Raw genomic sequence first — 16,990 nt, forward strand, 5'->3', positions numbered from 1 at the left:
AAACACTATTAATATGTCTACTGGATATCTCTTTTTGGGGAGCCAAAGGTGGGTAGGGGGAGATGCAGATAAGGATGGTATTGGCTTTGAAAGTAGGAACACCATTTTTACTTTTTAGGATTTGCACTGTATTGGTCAACATCTTGAATGCTCTTGGTGTATTAGGGTTTACATTTATTTTAAAGGAGTCTCCTAAGATACTCTATAGATCCAGGGTGATAATTTAAAAACAAAGATCATTTTTCATGTTTAAAATTCTCTAGTGGCTTCACATAAATAAAATTAACCCCCCTAACTACAGTTCTGCAGGGTCATTTATGATCTAACCTGCTTTCTCAACCTTACCTACTTCTTCCAGCCTCGCTGCCTCTGCAGCTTCACCCTTACATGTTCTCTTCTGCTCCATTTTCACTGGCCACATTGACTTTTTTCCTTCAGTCAGTTCAAGCCTGTTCCCTTCTCTGGGACATTGTAAATGAATATTCTTCTCTTGTGAAGATTGGTGCTTCGTCTCTTGACCCTTAGCTCAAATATCATTTCCTGAGAGAAGCCTTCCCTAACTACTGTCTGCATCTGTCACTTGGTTGCATAGCCATGCATTTTTCCATCGTCCTTCTGAGAAGTACTGAATAAATAATAATTTGTTTGAACTTTTTTCTTGGCCTTTAAAAAAGTTTTCTTTTACCTTCTCTTTTACCCCTCAATTGGAATGTATACTCCATGAAGGAAGAAACTCTGATTACTACTGTTATCTCTAGCACCTAAACACTGTGGAGACATAGCATGGTTTCAATTAATATTAGTTGAAAAAAAAAGAAGCATCTACTGCCTGTGCAAATAATGTAGTTTTCATCCTGTAATTGAATTGTTTTTATGGTTAATCATTCAATTTTTTTGTTTTGCTTCTCTGATACTACCCTTACTGAACTGTTCCCTGCTGTACATATTTGGTTAAAAATCTACAGAGTAAGGCAAAACTATGTAAACAGTAAAAAAGATCAGTAGTTGTCAAGGTCTGGGTTCAGGGGAGAGATGAATAGATAGAGCACAGAGGATTTTTTAAGGCAGTGAAATTTCTGTATGATACCATCATGGGGATACATGTCATCCCACACTTGTCAAAACCCATAGAATGTACAACACCAAGAGTCAACCCTATTGTGAACTGTGGATTTTAGCTAATAATAATGTATCAATAGTGTTTTATCAATTGTAGTAAATATACCATATTAATGCAAAATATAAACAGTAGGACAGCAGTAGGGATAGAGGTAGAGTGAGAGTTTATATGGGAGCTCTCTGTACTTTCCACTCAATTTTTATGTAACTTAAAATTTCTCGTAAAAAGTGAAGTCTAAAAAAAAAAGCACATTTTTTTTACTATTAATAAAAAGTTATTTGAACAAATAAGGCAAAGGAAAAAAAAACAAAAAACTCCAAGACCTATTGCCTACTGGTGTGGGGCGGGGGCAGGGATTCCAAAATAAGCAGCTTGGATTTAACTTAGACTCAAGTTCTTGAGTATTTGGATTTCTTAAAAATGATATTGGATCACATAGATGCCATCCAAGAAGAAAAATAACACCCATAAAGTCTATGCTTATAATAAAAAAAAAACAACTTGATTTTTCTGAACAAATAAAAATGCATGAGGTGTTCAGTCTAGGTAGAAACAAATCAGGCAATCTAATAGCCTGTATACATTTATTTTGAAATCCAACTTGACTGCATCAAATTATGCTAATTATCAGGGAGAAACAAATGAAAATACTCTTGAAAACATGGAGCCTGAGTTCATTTGTGAGATTTACTTTTTCTTCTAAACTTAGCTTTCTCTAGTGACCTGAGATGGTCAATATTCATTAACAAATACACATTTATTTAGTATTTGGAAATATTGCCTCAAAAAAGGTTTAAAATTTAGCCTTAAAAGTCATATTATTATTAGCATTGCAATTCTAATTCTATTATAGCAACTGTGTTAATTCATAATAAAAAGTGTTATGGTTTGGATGTGATGTGTCACCCAAAAGCTCACATGTGAGACAATGCAAGAAGGTTCAGAGAGGAAATGATTGGGTTGTGGGAGCCTTAACCCAATCAGTGAATTGATCTTCTGATAGGGATTAACTGAGTGGTAACTAAAGGCTGCAGGTGTGGCTGGTAGAGGTGGGAATTAGGGGCGTGTCTTTGGGGTATATATTTTTGTATCTGGCAAGTGGAATTTCTCTCTGCTTTCTAACACTATGTGAGCCGCATCCCTCTGTCACATTCTTCTGCCATGGTGTTCTGCCTCACCTTGAGCTCTAAGGAATGGAGCCGGCCTTCTACAGACTAAAGACCTCTGAAACTGTGAGCCCTCAAATAAACTTTCCCTCCTCTACGTTTGTTCTGGTTGGGTCCTTAGTCACAGAAGTGAAAAAGCTGACTAAAACACCAAGAAATCAAAAAACAAATATATTCTGAGTGGGCCTACTTACATGGCATATTTCAGAAGAGTGGGGGAGGGCACACTCTTTCTCCAGTCTTAACACATCTTATGTTTTCTGTATTCTCCCTGGAATTTTAAGTTTCAAAATTATAACCAACCCTTAGGGTTAAGACTTTTATTTCCTATAAAATGCAAAAACATTTATGAGTCATACATATTAGATTTTCAGTAATTTATTCATACTTTTGAATGAATTTAAGAGATACTGTTCTACAGGCAGATTTTTGACTGGAAAAAGGACGAGATCATTTTGACACAGGGTTTCCCAAGTCTGGGTAAGGTGAGGGTGTGGTTGCTCAAGGAACTACAATTTTGTTGAGAGCGACCCTGTTTACTATTTAAGAAAGCAGAAGCAGAGGTGACCTTCCTGAGAGAAAACACAGCTGGAGGTGGGAAATGTATAGCTTTTAAAAGGCACCAGAGGGAACTGACGTTATCAGTCCATAACTCAGGCTGGCAGAAAGACCCTGCAAGTTAACTGACGCCTCCTTCCCAGTGTGAAGATATGAAGAGAACTGTTAATATTAGACCCTTTGCTTTAGCACTACCTCAGTGGCTCTGCTGTCATCAGAACAGTTTTTCAGGACAGTCCCTGAACTTAATTTGAAATCAGAAGACCATTTCTAAGTGACTTTATTGTGCTGCAGTGTGGGGTAGGGGGGCACTCAGATCTATGAAAGAGCAAGTAGCGTTGATCCACTCTGCATTTTACTTTTTCTAGGAAATTATCCCACTGAAATAAGTAACATATTCAGAATTATTGCTTCTAAGACTATATCATATATTTTTCCAAAAAGGGCAATATATATATATATATATATATATATATATATATATATATTTTAAATATATATATATATTATATTCTGTTTAGAATTAATTTTAATTTTAACTTGGGGGTTGTTAAAAATGAAAATTGGTTACTGACAGAATTGCCTAGTGTTAGAGCCAGAAGATGGTGATTTTTAATTTCATAAGGATTTACAGAGGCCTCCTTTGTCCAAGCCACTGTGTTAGATACTGTGAAACTATGCAGACCCTGTTCTCCAGGGACTTAGAGGCAGGAGATGCAACTTGGTAAGTCCCAGCCAGGCCTAGGAGTTTATGACTGCCCAATATCAGGTGTTTCTCATTGTTTAATACAAACTTGTAAGAGTAGATGGTTACCTTGAGGAATCCTTTACAATTTAGTAGGATTCTATCAAAATTTGTTTGAATGTTTGGATTTTTTCATTTTACAATAGTGTTTTTATGCATGTAGATCTAGTATTATTTTCAAAACCTTTCCTTAGTCTCAGCCCTAAACTTTCCCTATCGTTTTATTTCTATACTTGACTACAGGACATGACCTGTGTATCTCAAGGACAAACAAATTTAACAGGTCAAAAACTGATTTCAGAGGCTGTGGTTGCAGCTCAGTGGTAGAAAACTTGCCTAGCATGTGTGAGGCACTGGGTTCAATCTCCAGTACCACATAAAAACAAATAAGTAAAGATATTGTGTCCATCTACAACTAAAAAAAATTTTTTAAAAAACTGAGTTCATCTTTTTATTTCCTATGTATTCATTCACTCTTTTCTGATCACTGCAAAAGATCATGCAAATGGTCCCATTTTTTTCCAAGTAAATTAAACATTCTATTAACCCCAGTAAGGTTTTAAAATTTACTGATTCATGTTAGATTTCATGCTTCTTTCCTCACAGTATGTCTTGTAAGATTGATTTTCATACATTGACACAGTCAAGATTCTTACCTAGGCTCTCTCCTCCTGCCTGGATTTTTAAACTATGTAAATACTTCCTTACTTAGTCTTGACCTATATGTAATTCAACAATTGAAACAATTATCCTCTAATTGTATTTTTAATTTACCCCCGTTTTATTGAGGTATAATTGATAAATAAAAATTTTACATATTTAAGATGTACAATATAACGTTTTGATTTATGAATACATTGCCTCAGTCTTCATCCACCATTGGTGGCCATTTTTCCAACTTCTTTCTCCATTTTTTCTGCTTGAACCCTCTCCTCCAGTCAGGCTGATGTATTTCCTACTTCCTTTTAATTCCCCATCCTTATATTACTTGGGACACCTTCTTAGTCTCACTTCTCCATTAACTTAAGTCCAGCCTTATGTCCTAACTTTTCTAAATACTCACCTTATTCAGAAAACATTCATTTTTGACTTTATGCAATACATGTGCAATATATACCATGTTAGTAGTTCTATCCAATTTAGAGATGAATAAACAGAGACAGATATCAGCGCAACTAGCCATGATGTAAAGCAGGACACCTCTGGGACTTAAAAGAAATTGTAAAATGTGGTGGGAACACATATGGCCACTGGCAAAAATAACACTCTTTCTTTTTTTTGTTTTGGTCTTTAGGGTTTTAATTAGTCAACTGAACAAACATGTTTTGAGTACTTGTTATGTGCAAGGCATTGTGCAAGGTGTTGGGGGAAAGAAATGATCCGAAGTAAACTTTCTGTTCTTGCGAAAAAAGGGCAAGGAACAGTGGTATACAGTGTCCAGAGAGTGGCCAGATGAAATTTTATGTCTGGAGCTGGAGTCTAAGGACCTTGAGTTCCATGGTAGACTTCACAGTGACTCACTTGCCTCATCTTACTTCCAAGAGGGTACTCAGCAGAATTTCATTTGCAAGGATTTTTAAAAGAAAGTTATCTGACCTTTGTATAATATTTTCTTCAGATAGCTGAGTTTTATCTTTCTTAATGTTCTAACCTGCCCAATTTTTCATTACATAATTGAGAAGTATTTGCCTAACTTGTCTGATCTTTTTATAAATTAGTGTAAAAACTTTGGGGTAGTTACTGTTTTAAATATATTATTCAGAGGTGGGGTGGTTTCAGAGGACTACCACTATAAAAATAAAGCCAAAGCATTCTCCAGGGGTGACTTCTGTGCTGAAGTGTTTAACATTAACATAAAAGTTAAAACTTTACTATGGTAAGGGCAACAGATTGTCTGAAGATAAAAGAAGTCAAAACAACCTAGAGAACATGAATCAAAGGCTAATCTTTTACTAGGTAAGTTGGGGTGTGATTTGTCAGTTGATTGTGCTAGCATGTGAAGGAATTTAGCAAAACAGAGTTAATTGCTATGTGGTCACCCTTGCAATAGACCTGATACCTGGCAGGTATCACAAGCTCAACATAATGGGTTAGATTAAATATATTAAAGATATTTTCCTTTAATTATTCATTATGAAGCTTGTGTGGTGCTTTTTACTAGTTTGCATTTTAGAAAGTATGGTGCTTGTATAGTATTTAGGACTCAAAAAAGAACCTCCCCTAGCATGTGCCCAACCAGAGCTGGTTATTGAAAAGTAAGACATGGCACTCTCTGTATTGAAACTCCCTTCACTCATAGGTACTGACCCATTTCTGTATGAGAGGAATTGTCAGCATCTTAGGGGTGACAAAATTTTCACTTGGTTTCAGGGTTCAAGGACACTGGATATCAGAGATACATCAATAAGCAAATATTTCAGACTGACTTCTTTGTGGAATGTATCTTCAAAGTTGACTTTGCCTTCCTGAATCTTCAAGTTCTTGCAAGTTCTTTAACCCTCAGTTAAAGGCCATAAGATAGTCATATTAGCCTGAAGATTCTGAAGAAAGGTTCTGAAAGCTCAACTGCTTGGCAGTTTTTATGAATGAGCTGAATTGAAATGACATCTGGACCAAACAAACATTTCTAATGATTTCTCAAGATATAGCTGACAACTGTTTGGGAAACAACAACTGGAGGGGGAAAAATGATAAAATGATTCCTTTATTCAGAAAGAAGCTTACTGCAGTAGATCCTGTCACCATCATGAATGTGGAGACAAATGTCCTTTGGCTTACTCTGTGTGAGTTTTCTTGTCCTGTGCCCCATAAATCAGGCATGGAAATGTGACATACGGCAGTCTCAGGACAGAAGATGCTTCGTTGCAAACACCAAAGACAGTGGACTTGCAGTTAGCTTGCAAATGTTATGACTTTGTTTTTGTTTCACAGAAAGCTAACCATCTTGACAGGGTTGATTGCTTATAAACAAAATATGCCAATCTATTAATTATGTTTTTATCTGTTTCATTTAAAATATTTAAGGAACTAAAAAATTAAAGGAAATTGTCTCCATTCTAGTTAGCAAATATATAGGTAACAGCAATTTGATTTGCAAATGTACCAAGTTTAATAAAATTCAAGTCTTATTTTCAACAATGTGAGCAGATGAGCCACTAAAGAACCAATGAACTACAATGTAGTATTTTGATTAGAAGGAAGATAAGAGATAGATGAATCTTTTATGGTCTTAAGAGAACAAAGATGCTGGAGTAGATTAGCTTTGTACTGACTCACATATTCTCAATCAGTAGCCTTTACAAGGTTCTTGACTCCTTTCTGGAAAAGTAGTGGAGGCACATTATGTACATTTATTATGGTTTCATACAAAGAATATTTAATGGTTTATATGTGTTCTGATTAGACTTGGAGGGAAAAATAATCCCAGCACACACAAAAATAAATAAATAAAAAAGAAAAAGAAAAAAAACATTTTCATGATGCTTTAGTTAATGGATGCTACTTTATTAACTGTTTATCACCAACTTGTACCTGTAATAGCAACTCTATCCTTCAATGTAATACTGGTATCCCAGAAAAACTTATAAGCTTTAGATCTGCCCCTCAAAAATGTCTGGATTCTAGTCTAAATTACTTTTCTGGTTCTGTGGCTTTTGAGATTTTGGGCAAGTTAACTTTCAGCTCAGTTTTTTAATGTGTAAAATGGAATTGTCCATGAGAGACTGTCCTTAAGCTGGCCTCTAAATAGAAAGTTCTATGGCTCTAGGAATTTAGATATAATTCAGGAAAAAATTAGAATCTATAGAAGATTTTGGGTTCTGAAAGGATAAAAGCTCTTTTTTTCTCCAGTATTATTAGTTATATTGAGTTTACAATAATCCTGGGACACTATTAAACTCCTTACTGGAAGAGCTGGAAGAATACTTTTTTTTTTTTTTAATACAAGTTAGACAATTTAATCCATATCTGAGAAAAACATTACTGTCTCCCACATACCTCTGCTTAGGACACATTTAACATATAAAGTAATGCCAACCTTTATCTGGGTAAGACCTCTGTTCTTTTAGATACAGAGCCTGACAAGGAAATGAGATCCATTAGGAGATATCCATGTGACAGAACCAAAGAGAAGCTCTTTGTGTTACAACAGGCAAAAGTGACTGAGAGCTCAGGCTGAGACATCGGATATGCTAATCAGTGCTTCCATAAGTATCAGAGAAATAGAAAGGAAATGAAACTCAAAACAACCATTTTTTTTCCCTAACAACCCGATAAATTAATTACTTGGAAGGAAAGTTTTAAATTGTTGTCTTAAATGCAGTTTGGAATTATTGGTACATTTCAGCCATCTGTCTTATTTGTTTTCTCTATAATTACTAATAATTGAAAGTTGACTGTCAAAAATAATTTGAATAAAATGATCCTTCTTAATATAATGCAAGAAATCATCATAGGGAAAATCAAATGCTCTAGTGAGAAAAGATCATAAAGCAGTGATTTTAAATTCTGAGAATATTATGGATGAGGTGTCTTAGAGTATAATTTGGTCTTTTTATACTTTTATAACTACAAGACTTTAGGTTATCCTCTGAGGAATCTCAAAGGAAAGCTCCTTTGTTTTGAAGGTAAATTCATACTGGGCTATCTCTTTATGAAATGATCTTCTAGACAATGGGAAAAAAGAGAAATTTCTTATCCTATGGGGCAACAAATACTTTCTTGAACTATAGGGTTTGTTGTGCGTTTTGGTCCTGAATTTATTTTACCTAGAATAAATAATGAAGTTTTAACATTTATCTTATTTTCTAATACTTTAGTATTGTATTTTCTTTTTTTAAAAAAATATTTTTATTAGTTATTGATGGACCTTTATTTATTTATTTGCTTGTATGTGGTGCTGAGAATTGAACCCAGTGCCTCACACATTCTAGGCAAGCACACTACCACTGAGCCACAACCCCAGCCCTAGTATTGTATTTTCTATAGAGATAATCTTATTAGAAGGTTTATGCTCATCTTTCAGTACTCGATTTAAAAGGGAATTAAAAACTCATATTACAGAAAAGTGAAGACGACTTGGGAGAAAAAGAGTAGAGAAACCTAAACACAAAAAGAGAGATCAAAGTTCAAAAAGGCAATAATAGGTTTGAGAAGTGATCAGTAATAAAATCTTTTGTTTTGCATATATATATATATATATATATATATGAGTAGTAGATAGGAAGAAGAAATAAGTATCATGAAAGTAAACTAGAAAAAAGTGATTATATAAATGAATAGATCTGGGGAAACAGGTAAATAATATTGGGTCTTTTTCTACTAGAATTATAGTTTGCTCAGGAAGTGAGGATGTAGAAGATAAAAAAGTAAGTAATACATTATAATTCATGATAGAAAATAAGGCATCCTGTGAATAGATCTTTTAAAAAAAATAGAATGTTCTTAAAATTTGGAGGTGACAAGGGGAAGGAAGGGAAAATCAGGAAAGCAAGGGAGAAAGGTGCACTGAAGCAAGCTTTCAAGTCTGGTGGATTTTGACCAGGGGACATGTCTAGGGAAGTCTTCCCTTATAGAAAGAAATGTGTGGAAAGAGCAACCAGTAGGGTGCATTTAAGAAAGTATGATTCATCAGGCAACTGGAACTTAGGGGAATTGGGAAATCAAAGCGGGGGAAGGCTATTGAGGCAAATAGGCCTGGAGCACTGAGAGATGCAAACTCTGGAATGGAAAAATTTTACTTGTCAATAAACAAAGCAGAAAATGATAAAACCAAGAATTAACCGGCACTGTGCTTTTGTAAGATGATTTTCTGGAAATGGTATTTAGGAAGGAGTGAGGTGGGAAGGACCGGAACTTGACAGTGGCTGAGCAGGCATTTAAACTGATCTTTGCATGCTACAAAGGGAGTTTTTTGAGAATTTGGAAATAGGAGATATTTGGTGGGGGTCCTGTGGGGGTAGGGGGAAGGAAAAATGAAATGGAACAGAAAAAAATATTTTTAAAGGTAGCATTTGGCTACCTCTAGAAGGATAACTAGAATTTGAAAGGTAGAGATCTAAAGGTAGACCGGGAGTAGGAGTAAGGGCTTGAGTTGGGAGTGTTATAGGGAGGATGGAAGTTCAGGGATGGAGGTGGTTCCATGGGCAAGACTTGGTGATTGACAGCCGTGGGGGCTCACCTGCAGGAAAGATGCTGGCTGAGAGGATGTTCAGGTGTGAGTGTAGGGGACTAGACAAGAGAGGACACTGGCAGGGCTCATAATTATAGGTGTCTAGTAGCCTAGGCAGCTCTAGGGTTTTGTTCAAGTACCATATCAGGCTCTCAGTAAATAGCATACTCAAAAAGTATGATTAAAAGACTCAGATGGACTGTTTTTATAACAGTTGGGCCAGAATAGGGAATCAGCATTGGTGAACACCCAAGGGTTAGCAGGTGATGAGCTGTCATCCCCAGGACTAAAAGGGGCTAGGTGGGTAACCTAACCGTTACTGGCCCTCAGATGTCTGCACCTGTGCCTGTCAGGAGCTGAGGCCTTGCAGAGAGGAAGTTCTCGAACCACAGCCCAGCAGGGAGCCACGGAGCAAGTCACTTTCCTGTACCCACTTTACTCCTGCCTTCTGCCCTTGATTCCTTGTTGGTGGTTCCATTGACTGATTGCCAATGGAAGGCAGAGGGCAAGGGAAGCCTGTTTGATGCCACCCATAAAGAACAACTGTCCTCAAGATGGAGCACAATTGAGAGTGGATTTGGAGGGGGAAGGCAGAGCACTCAGCACAGCCAGCTTTTCAGTAAAAATATATTAAGAATATACTTACTCATAAACTATATGTATTTACTAAAACACTGATATATACAAAATAAAACCCATCAAGTAGAAACTGCCGTGGTATTTTTAAATGTTTTCACTTATAAGTAATAAAAATCTCTGTGCTCCTCCAATGTGATGGAATATATCAGATCTGAGATCTGATCAAACTCACTGTTCTTACCTCACTCGGTGGCTGAGGAAGAAGTCATGGTGGGTGTAGTGTAAGATGTCATTTGCACTTGTGTTGTTAACCTCCCTTTGTTTTCAAGCACTCACATTGGAAAGGCTTAGTTTTTTCAGAACATGATAATGTAAGTGGTACTTGCTTTCCAGGCTGTAAGTTGGGGTACTCTAAAAGAAGCTAATATGAGTTCTGCTGTCAGCCCGTCTCCAGTGTGCAATTACCTTCTTTTCTCATTATGCCTCACTGGCCATATTAGAAACACATGGCCATGATTTAGCAAAATGGCCAGGATTAATCTGCAAAGCTTCATTTCTTTCTAATTTTTACAGATAAAATAAATGTGAATAAAAGTCCTCATTGTCTCATCACACACCCCATTGAACCATGTTGTGCCCTTCCATTTTCTGCCCCAGGATGAAAACACCTCCCTGCCTTGGAAACCAATGTGGTAGAACATTGGAATCTAGAGATACAGGCCAGGGCTGGAGAAATTGGCTTTAAAATGTCATGATGCACAAGTGCAGAATATTTTTTTTAATTTTTTTTGTATTTGCTCTTTTTTGTTATATATGACAGTAGAATGTATTTTGGTGTATAACACATATATGGAGTATAACTTACTATTTGTGTGGTTGTACAGGATATGGAGTTACATTCATGTATTCATATATGAACATAGGAAAGTTATGTCCGATTCATTCTACTGTCTTTCCCATTCCTTCTCCCTTCCCCCCACTCCTCCTGTCTAGTTCAGTGAACCTCTACTCCTCCCTCCCCCCATTATAAGTCAGCATCTGCATATCACAGAGAACATTTGGCCTTTGTTTTTGGGGGGGATTGGGCTTATTTGGGTGCAGAATATTTGATAGCTCTAGGAATGGATGAAATCATAGCATAGAAGGGAAAGAGTAGAGAACTGAGGCCTGGTGGCTTGGAGGATTCCTACACATGTATATATAAAAAGGAAACAATACAGGAGACAGAGAAAGAGCAAAACAGTAAAAGAATTAGGGTCATAGAATTCCAGAAGGAAGACTGGTCAGATGTTTTAACTGCTAAGCTAGAGAGAATGAGGACTGAGAATTGGCCAGGGAGCAACTGCTAATGAGACAAGGTTGAACTCTAAGAGTATTAGAGGAGCGCTGCGTGAAGTCAAGCAATGATCATGAGCTAATTTCTTAAGGAGGAGAGACCAGAACAATCACTTAAGGTGGATAAAATATTCTGCTATTGTTTGCCATTTTAAAAGTAAGAGATAATATATTCAGAAGGGAAGAAGTAAGGGGAGAAATTATAGATGAAGGAAAGAGAGAATCATTTAGAATGGGATTCCAGGAGAAGCAAGGGAGGTGGGATTGAAAGGCTAGATAGTAGAGTTGGCTGTGGTAAAGAGCTAACCTCCTTCTCCTGTTGGTACCAAGAAGCTGTGGCCTTTGGGGATGCAGGAAGTATATTCCTTTTGTAGTTGACACCAAGGAGATACTTAGTTAAATACTGCAAAGAAAACAAACTGGTCACTAATCAGTAGATAAAGGGCCTTTTACTAGAGAATGGTGTCATGTTTTCTCTTCTGAGAGAAAAACCAAAAGAAATGAATATAAGCTTAGTCAATATGTTATCCAAGGAAATTACCAATTATTCTTTTAAAGATTTTTTAAAGACAGATTTGAGTCTGATTGAAATGAATTGGTTATGTGTATGTCCTCGTATTTGTTCCAAAGGGCTGGACTACTTGTCTTTGGAATTCCACATTTCAGATTCAAAAGGCTGCTTGTGTGGTGTGTGCAAGTCTGTGCACCCTCAAGGGGGCATGGCAAGGCCAGGCAAAATCCAAAAGTGGCATTTTAAAATAAAAATAATTTGGATGCCAGGAAACTGGGATTTTTTAAAATTCTAATTTGTTATATATGACAAAAAATGCATTAGAATTTATACTACACATAAATAGCTCAATTTTTCATATCTCTGGTTGTTCACAAAGTAGAGTCACATTATTCATGTCTTCATACATGTACTTAGGGTAATGATGTCCATCTCATTCCACCATTCCTATCCCTATGCCCCTCCTCCCCTCTGTCCCCTTTGCCCTATCTAAAGTTTCTACATTACTCCCATGCTCCCCCCCACACAACCCTATTATGAATTAGCATCTTTATATCAGAGAAAATATTCGGCATTTTGTTTTTTGGGATTGACTAACTTCACTTAGCATTATATTCTCCAGCTCCATCCATTTACCTGCAAATGCCACGATTTTATTTTATGGTACAGAATAGAGGACACAGAGACAAACCCACATAATTACAGTTATCTTATATTAGACAAAGGTGCCAAAAACATACATAATGCTGAGTAATATTCCATTGTGTGTTCATTCATGTATATATATCTATCTCTCTCTCTATATATATACATATATATATATACATCTATCTATCTATCTATCTATATATTTATATACATTTTCTTTATCCATTCATCTACTGAAGGGCATCTAGGTTGGTTCTACAGTTTAGCTATTGTGAATTGTGCTGCTATGAACATTGATGTGGCTGTGTCTGTAGTATGCTGTTTTAAGTCCTTTGAGTATAGACCGAGGAGTGGGATATAACTGGGTTAAATGGTGATTCCATTCATAGTTTTCCAAGGAATCTCCAAACTGCTTTCCATATTGGCTACAGCAATTTGCAGTCCCACCCGCAGTGAATGAATGTGCCTTTTCCCCCACATCCTCGCCAACACTTATTGTTTTTATTCTTAATAACTGCCATTCTGACTAAAGTGAGATGAAATCTTAGTTTTGACTTGCATTTCTTTAATTGCTAGAGATGTGAAGTTTTTTTTTTCATATATTTGTTGATTGATTGTATATCATCTTCTGAGAAGTGTCTGTTCAGTTCCTTGGTCTATTTATTGATTGGGTTATCTATTTATTTATTTTTTATTTATTTGGTGTTAAGATTTTTGAGTTCTTTATATATCCTAGAGATTAGTGCTCTATCTGATGTGTGTGGTAAACTATACTACAGAGCAATAGTAACAAAAACAGCATGGTATTGGCACCAAAATAGACTTATAGACCAATGGTACAGAATAGAGGACACAGAGACAAACCCACATAATTACAGTTATCTTATATTAGACAAAGATGCCAAAACCATACATTGGAGAAAAGATAGCCTCTTCAACAAATGGTGCTGGGAAAACTGGAAATCCAAATACAACAAAGTGAAATTAAACCCATATCTCTCACCATGCACAAAATTCAACTCAAAGTGGATCAAGGACCTAGGAATTAAATCAGAGACAGTGTCTGTAATAGAAGAAAAATTAGACCCAAATCTCCATCATGTTGGATTAGGCCCTGACTTCCTTAATAAGACTCCTATAATCCTGAGGAGAAATGTCAGGCTTATAAAAATAAAAGAGAATGTTTTCTAAAAAAAAAAAAAAAAGACTCCTATAGCGCAAGAATTAAAATCAAGACTCAGTAAGTAGGATGGATTCAAACTAAAAAGCTTCTTCTCAGCAAAAGAAACAATCAGTGAGGTGAATAGAGGAAGCTGGGATTCTAATTCCATCTTCAGCACTAATTAATTCTATTTATCTTGACATGATTTTTAACCTTAGTTTCTTTTCTATAAAACACAGGAAGTGATTATGATTTTTAAGAGTCCTTTATCCTTAAAATCCAGATTTTTAAAATGTATAATTGTAATAGGTTTCTGTTAGTATAACAAAAACTTGAGCCAATCATGGTTTTAAAGGTTCCAGTCCATTCTTAGGTGGGCCCAGTGCTTTCAGGCCTCTGGAGTGGGTGCATGAAAGGAATAAAACCTATGTTGACTCTAGGGATAAAGCCTTTAACACACAGTTTTCTGAGGGACATTTTAGATCCAAACTATGGCAGCAATATATTTGATTTATGTAAACTTACAGAATTTTTCTGTTTCTTATTAATATTTCTCTTGTGTGAATTTCATGAAAACCTTTGTCGGCTACTTAGCTAATCTAAACATCTGATAACTTCTAAAAATAAAAATCTATTCACATGATGTTCCATGTTTAGATGTTGAAGAAAATTGAATCAGATTGACTTCATATTAAATTTTCCTCTATCCTTAAATTCCTTTCACTTAGAAGCTACAATAACTCAGGCTACTGTTGACCATTTGATAAATTGTTGTTCACAAGTGTCCTACTTGGGAGCTGAAAGAATTAATGCAGATTAAAAGTTTTGCGCAGTCTAGACCTTTACTGGTATCTAGCTTTACAGTGTTCATAGACAAATAAGTCATTGTTTTTGGCAGAGAATACAAGTAATATGACTCATGGAATTTTGTTTGTTTGCATTGTTTCTCATAATCTTATATTCATTCATTTAAATAGACTTTATCTTTGGACCATGAGTTTCATGGAGGTAGAAACATATATCTTTTGCTCCTTAGTGCACTGTACCCCCTGAGCCCACCATGGCTGCTCAATAGGTATTTGTTAAATGGATATATGATATGATTTTGCTTCTCATCTTCACACACAGATTCTTCTGTTCTTTGCTAGCAGAAAAGTTGTTTTTTTTTCCCTATGCCAAGATGTATTTATTATATAAAATGCCTTAGACATGTTGCTTTCTAACCCAAAATAGAGGGCAAAGACAACCATTTCAGTGTTATTGTCTACAAGCTCTATTGAGCTCCTCACTCTGAAATCTGACCCATTCCTCATTCTTACTACAGAACCACACTAGAGAAAGAACCAGAACTTCTGTCTTTGGGCAATCCAAATCTAAGTTGGAAGCTTCAATAATGCATCCTGAAGTCCTATAATTTATCACTAGGTGATTCTGTATTTTGGTTCTTGTGCTATTGTCTCAATACCACTTGCCTTGATGTTGTAGTAACCTTTGAGGCAAGCAGTGGTATCAGAGACATTCATGAACATGACCTGATACTTAAAGAATGTATATGCATTTATTCAACAAGCACCCCCTGTGTGCTTGGCATTTATACAACTGGATCAATTGTAAGAAGGGTGACTACAGCCTCAGAATTAGAATGGACAGGGGTTAGGACAGAAATTTTCCTTCTTTCTCCCATCTCTTGTGGTTGAAGTCATGTCCCTGTTACTGGATGTTATCTCACAGGTGTCTCTGTATGTCACCTTCTCAATGAACCAGTTTAAGGATTTCTGACAACCATTTTTTTTGTTGTCTATTTTGTGACAGATGATTCAAGAGAGCCGATTTCTCATAGAAATGGCAGACACAGTCCATGAAAAGATTTTACAGTGTCAGAAAGCAGGTAATTTTTTAATATTTGGTTTAAGCACCATAATGATAATTCTTTGCAGAATTTTTTTAAAGTTTCTGTCCTTCCTCTTAAAATTTAAATATTTTATGTCATTGTTGAATTACAAGTTACATTTAAGTTTTTGTTTACTACAGAAGAAATCTGGATGGTTGTATTTGTGTATTTGGGGGTGGTGGTGTCTGAAAATAACTAGAGACAAGGGTTTCTAAGTCTACTTTTGTGGTTTGGAAGTCTAATAAAATCTATTACTAGTAGGTAGGGTTCAATGAGACCCCTTCAAGCCCACTTTATTTTTATGATTTGATTAACTATTAATCTTCTAGGGCATTTGCCCCATTTCCCAGTCCTCATTTTAGACTTGTTTTTTTCTTTAGGGATGGGAGGGGTCACATGTCTGTGAGCATACACCTCTGTTTATGTTCATCTTCATCCGCACTCCTGTGCTTTTATTTCTTAGATCCATGTGCTCCTCTCACAGACACAATAATGGTTATGGTAAAGAAGTTGACAACAGAGACAGTTGCTTTATAAATATGCATATGATATGCTAAGCACATACACTATCTTACTTAGTCCTCTTAACTCTTCAATGTAGTCCTCATCTCCAACTTACAGATGAGGCACCTGAGATTCTGGGAGACTGAGTGAATGATCCAAGATCTTATATATCAACATGGTGGGGCTGACCTTTAAAAATGGTTCTCTTCACTGACTGACCAGCAGGCTGAGATGTTTCAGTTGACAGTAAATGCAAAAATAGTATCTAATACTTATATGATGCCAACACTCTCTAAGAGCTATTTATGTATTGACCTATTTATCTTCACCACAATCCCTGAGATAAACCCTCTTGTCACTTACTCACCAGTGAAGAAATTGAAGCCCAGTGAGTTTCAGGAACTTGCTCAGACCCACACAGTCAGTAAGTGGAGCCAGAATGTCAGCCCCGGCTCCATGTTCATACTCTTTGTTAGGACATATATTTGTGATATCAGCACATAGGAAAGTTACTGTTGTTTCAGGCTACATTAATAAAAGTATGTAGAACCAGAAGAATGGTGAAAATCCCTACCCAGAGTGGGCTTTTCAAGTCTATTCTG

The 16,990-nt window shown here is 36.1% G+C and overlaps 1 protein-coding gene across 1 annotated transcript in view; it reads left to right on the forward strand.

Moving 5' to 3' along the window:
* Positions 1–16,990, forward strand: part of Plcl1 (phospholipase C like 1 (inactive)) — a 356,808-nt gene that overhangs the window by 298,277 nt on the left and 41,541 nt on the right. Inside the window, exon 4 of the mRNA XM_046447452.2 lies at positions 15,806–15,881. Within this exon, the coding sequence (XP_046303408.1) occupies positions 15,806–15,881 (76 nt within the window). The remainder of the gene's footprint in view (positions 1–15,805; positions 15,882–16,990) is intronic.

Source organism: Marmota monax, unplaced genomic scaffold, assembly GCF_021218885.2.
Source record: "Marmota monax isolate L192 unplaced genomic scaffold, Marmota_monax_Labrador192_F-V1.1 WCK01_AAM20220418_F8-fsc00007, whole genome shotgun sequence".
NCBI lineage: Eukaryota > Metazoa > Chordata > Mammalia > Rodentia > Sciuridae > Marmota > Marmota monax.